The sequence below is a fragment of the Oryza sativa genome, chromosome 11 (genome assembly GCF_034140825.1).
Source record: "Oryza sativa Japonica Group chromosome 11, ASM3414082v1".
Lineage (NCBI taxonomy): Eukaryota > Viridiplantae > Streptophyta > Magnoliopsida > Poales > Poaceae > Oryza > Oryza sativa.
In genome coordinates, this window is record NC_089045.1 from 2,212,851 (window position 1) to 2,217,498 (window position 4,648).

Here is a 4,648-nt window from a genome sequence, read left to right on the forward strand (position 1 = left end):
ATGGATTTTTCACGTAAAATATTAATATCTGCATGGATCATATTTGTGTACGTCGTTGTTCTCCTACGTACAATTTGCTAAATTTTCACAAGTCCCTCTAGAACTATTCAGAAAAATCTTTTTGACCTGATGAACAGGTGAACACAAGAAACCCAGGACCAAAATGCTACATAATACTACAGAGGCTAGAGGGGCTAATATGAAATTATCAGGAGAGCAACATTTCCTGGACACTTTTACAAAAAAGCAAAAAAAAAAAAACCGACATCGCAAGCTTGGGTGTAACATCTGAGTACCTCACATGTTGAACATCTCCCTGTACTTACTGACATGTGACAAAGTGGTATTTAATCTCTCTTCTCTTCAAGTCTTTTGCAAGAGCCCCAGGCTTCCCTTCCTTCACAATCTGTGTGGAGGGTGCAAAAGAGAAAGGCCTTCTTCCAGGCAGGCTGCACTGCCGAAGGCGAAAGCAAAATAAAAGGGTAAGGAGGAGGAGATGGTGTTGCCTGTGTGTTTATATTAAGCTTTGCAGGAGTAGTGTGGAGTAGAGAGAAGAGGCTCTCTTCTTGCTCCTCCTTCTCTTCCTTCTTCTGCTCTGGACCACCGGGTTAATAGGAGCCCCCCCATCCCTCTTGGTTTTCTGCAAACACGCAAAACTCTAATAATCCTGTCTATGTTTCTCTCTCTCCATAGCACTTACTCTTTGTGTGAGTGTGTGAAGGAGAGATATTATATTGGAGGCCATTAACTTATCTTCAGCAAGAAGGCATTTTTCTTCTCTGTTTTTGCTCATCATAGAGTTTTTTTTTTCTTGAGAGAAGGCAATGTTTGCTGGTTGCTGCTGTCTTCTTCATGTTGTTGTTATGTCCCTGATTTGAGGACTCTTATGTGCCAGATCTGTGAGGAGGCCTCTCTTGTGCTTGTGTTGGTGGGGGGAGCCGCACTTGAGGTGGTCAGGGATGAGTAAGGAGGAAGTCCTGAAGATTCAGGTCAGTTTTTTCTTCTTCTTTTTTGCTTCTTTTCAACTCAAAACCAGAACTAGTGGTGATACAGACATTCTGTTTTTTCTCCTTGTTTTTGCTGCCATTTTCATCAGGCAGGGGCAGCTAGCTTTTGTTTTTCACTTTGTGCTCCTCCCATGTCTCCTGCTATGTTTTCTTCGAAAACATCTCTGTTTTTGCCGTTTTGGTAAACCTGTGTTTCTCTGTTCCTCCCAAATTCCCAGACTTGTGTGCTGAAAGTGAACATCCACTGTGATGGGTGCCAGAAGAAGGTCAAGAAGATCCTCCACAAGATTGAAGGTATGAAAAACAGAGAAATTTTTTAAAACCAAATTGTTTTCATCAGCTATATGGTTGTTTAATTTTCTGGGTGATTTTTTACTCCCTGTTTCTGAGTGAAACGCTCGTTGGATTTATCTCTGCAGGTGTGTACCAGACTAGCATTGACGCTGAGCAGGGGAAGGTGACGGTGTCCGGCCTGGTGGATCCGGCCACCATTATCAAGAAGCTCAACAAGGCCGGCAAGCCGGCGGAGCTATGGGGTTCCAAGGTCGGGGTGGCGGCGGTGAACAACCAGTTTCAGAAGCTCCACCTTGACGGCGGCGGCGGCAAGGGCCAGCCCAAGGATGGCGGCGGCAAGGGCCAGCCCAAGGACGCCGGCGGCAAGGGCCAGAAGGGGGGCGGCGGCGGCGGCGGTGGTGGCAACGGTGGAGGCGGCAGCAAAGACGTGAAGATGATGATGCCGCCGCAGATGCCGCAGCCGACGCCGCAGCAGATTCAGCAGCTGCAGCAGCAGCTGCAGATGAAGGGGCTGAAGTTGCCGCAGTTCATGGACGCCGCCAAGATGGCGCCGTTCGCGGCGGCCGCGCCGATCAAGGACCCCAAGTCCGTCAAGTTCAACCTTCCTCCTCCCGAGGATGACTTCGGCGACGATGGCAGCGAGTTTGATGACGAGTTCGACGAGTTCGATGACGAGGACGATTTCGACGACGACGGCCTCGACGACGACTACTTCGACGATCCCAAGATGATGAAGCAGATGGCCATGCCGCCACCAAACGCCGGTGGTGGCGGCGACAAGAAGGGTGGCAACAACGGCGGCGGCGCCGGCAATGGCGGCAAGAAGGGCGGCGGTGGCAACGAGATCCCCGTGCAGATCAAGGGGAACGCCAACAACGCCGCTGGCGGCGGCAAGAAAGACTCCGGTGCCAAGCAGAACCAAGGTGGCGGCGGCAAGAACGGCGGCGGGCAGCCGAACAACGCCAAGGGGGGAGGAGGCGCCCCGAACGGCGGCGGCAACCACCCTGCTCAGGGGAAGAAGGGCGGCGGCGGCCAGGGCGGCGGTGTCGGTGGGCCGATGGGCGGCATGCCGGCGCAGCAGCAGGCCATGATGATGAGGCCGAACATGATGGGCGGCAGTGCCGGTTTCCCCGGAATGGGCCAGATGGGCGGCGGGCCCATGACCATGCCCATGGGCCACCACCCCCACATGGGCGCCGGCGCCGTGCAGGGCATGCCACCGGCAGCGTTCTACCAGGGCGGCGGCGGCATGCCGTCCGGGCCCGAGATGCTGCAGGCCGCGGCGGCGGCCGGGAACCCCATGGCCCAGCAGCAGTACATGGCCATGATGCAGCAGCAGCAGCAGCAGCAGCAGCAGATGATGATGAACGGCCACGGCCACCATGGTCACCACGGTCACCATGGCCACGGCGGCGGCGCTGCTCCGGCGGGGTACCCGGCGATGGGGTACGGGTACGGCCGGCCGCCGATGCCGTACCCGATGCACTACCCAATGCAGCCGCACCCGCATGCCGATCCCTACAACTACTTCAGCGACGAGAACCCGAACAGCTGCTCGGTGATGTGAGGTCTCCAGTGTCCGGATTGCTTTCTTCCTCCTCCTGTTGCTGCTGCTCATTTTGTTGTTCAAGAAAGTGAACCAACCAGGAGTCTGAGGAAGAAGCTCATCAGGTCACAGGTGATCGCCATCATGATGGTTGAGAGATGCTCTCAGGATCAGTCAACCAGTATACACCATGGGAAATGAGTCCCATCTAGATCGCTCTTCTTTTTTTCTTCTTTTTCTTTTTTCTTTTTTACTTAGCTCGTTTTCACCTTTCTTTTAAAGGAGAACTCAACTTCCTTGAAGGCGAAGGTAGGTATAGTAATTATCTATAGTTTTTCATAAGAGATGATGATGATGATGGTGCTTTATAATTCGAGAAGGAAGGTGGTGGTGGTGGTTTCCTTCTTGCTCCATAAGGTGTTGTGGTGATGCATGGTAGATGAACAATGTGCAAAGCAAAATGTGTTGCCAAATGTTTGTTTGTGCCTTTGTGACTGTGACAGTGGAGGGTTGCCTAGCTACAGAGCTCTTTTTACATGCCACTAGTAGTGGAATGTTGTCTACTCAATGCCATGCTATTCTTTCTTCCTTGGTTATGAGAGAAGAAAGACTATAATACTCCATCCCAAGGTGAGGAAGGTGATAACAATGATAATTGTGGGAGCAATGCAATGGAGATGGAGGAGAGGGGATGGATTGATCATGATGATGGTTGTGGTGGTGGTGGTCCATGTGTGAGGAGGGGGAGGAAGAGAGAGTCATACTGCTGCAGTTTTGGCCATGGTTGCAACCTTTTTCCTGCACCCTGCACTTACATTATTGATGGGGTAAGATAGCGCTGTCCCCTATCAGCAGCAGCTGCATTCAGGTTGGCTTACACCAGAATTGCACATTTCAATCCTATGACCACAGTAAGCACCACTGCTTCTGCCTGCCTGTTCATAGCACTGCCTGGTCCCTCTCCCTCACAACGATTGATTCCACCCCCAACTACTACCGCGGTAAAAAGTGAGAAAAAAAATATCGTATGCAGTAGCATTCAGACTCGATCAGAGAAACAATTGTCTGAACTTTTCTACAGTATGCAGTACTGCTAGTGTACTGCTGCTAATTAAGCCTTGGAATAGTAAATACAGTATCATACCACTGTCCTGACCACATTTTTCTTCACCTAAACGGATCTTAGTACCGTCATTATTTAGAGGGCTACAGAGATAGCAGTACAAGTTTTTTTTTGTTTAATTGGCATGGTATTTGCCGCACACTCGATGCTTGAGATTCGATGTTAGTTGTCGTGAATGGTGGATCCATCCCCACTGGATTTCGCGCAGGAACCTCACGCTCTGCTCCGTATCAGGGGTGCTCCACTGTTGGGACCAGCAGCATCAGCAGCAGCAATCATCCCTCCCTCGGATTAGATTAATCCGCTGTCCCCAATTGGAACCAAAAACATGCCGTGCCGTAGATTACCATCATTAATCACGCCTCCATTAAACTACTAGAGGCCCCTCGCCACGATGATTGTACCAGCTTCGAACAAGCAGCCGTTTAATTCCCCTTTCTTTTCTACTAAGGGCAACCACAATGTATGAAAAAGATAACTTTAAGATAATGATTGCACTTGTAAAGTGAGCTATATACATTGTGGAAAGTAGCATTAGCTTAGGGTGCACCTTATGCTTAAGTTCTACCACAAGCAAAAAGAAAATATTTTTTCTCTCTCATTCACTTCATGAACAAGAGATGAAACAATTATTTTTCAATTCTATGTGGCCATCTTGTGGCTAAATTCTAACCATAG

General features: G+C 50.3%; 1 protein-coding gene across 2 annotated transcripts; it reads left to right on the forward strand.

Moving 5' to 3' along the window:
- Nucleotides 1-374: 374 nt before the first annotated feature.
- On the forward strand, nt 375-3,320 carry LOC4349767 (heavy metal-associated isoprenylated plant protein 33). 2 transcript variants are annotated; one of them, XM_015759740.3, is made up of 4 exons: nt 375-482; nt 896-989; nt 1,226-1,301; nt 1,427-3,320. In XM_015759740.3, the coding sequence occupies exons 2-4, from the start codon at nt 960-962 to the stop codon at nt 2,866-2,868; spliced, it is 1,548 nt and encodes a 515-aa protein (XP_015615226.1). In that variant the 5' UTR covers nt 375-482; nt 896-959; the 3' UTR covers nt 2,869-3,320. The 2 variants fall into 2 exon arrangements, with proteins under 2 accessions (XP_015615226.1, XP_015615224.1); XM_015759738.3 differs by lacking the exon at nt 375-482 and adding an exon at nt 509-766.
- The last annotated feature ends 1,328 nt before the right edge of the window (nt 3,321-4,648 follow it).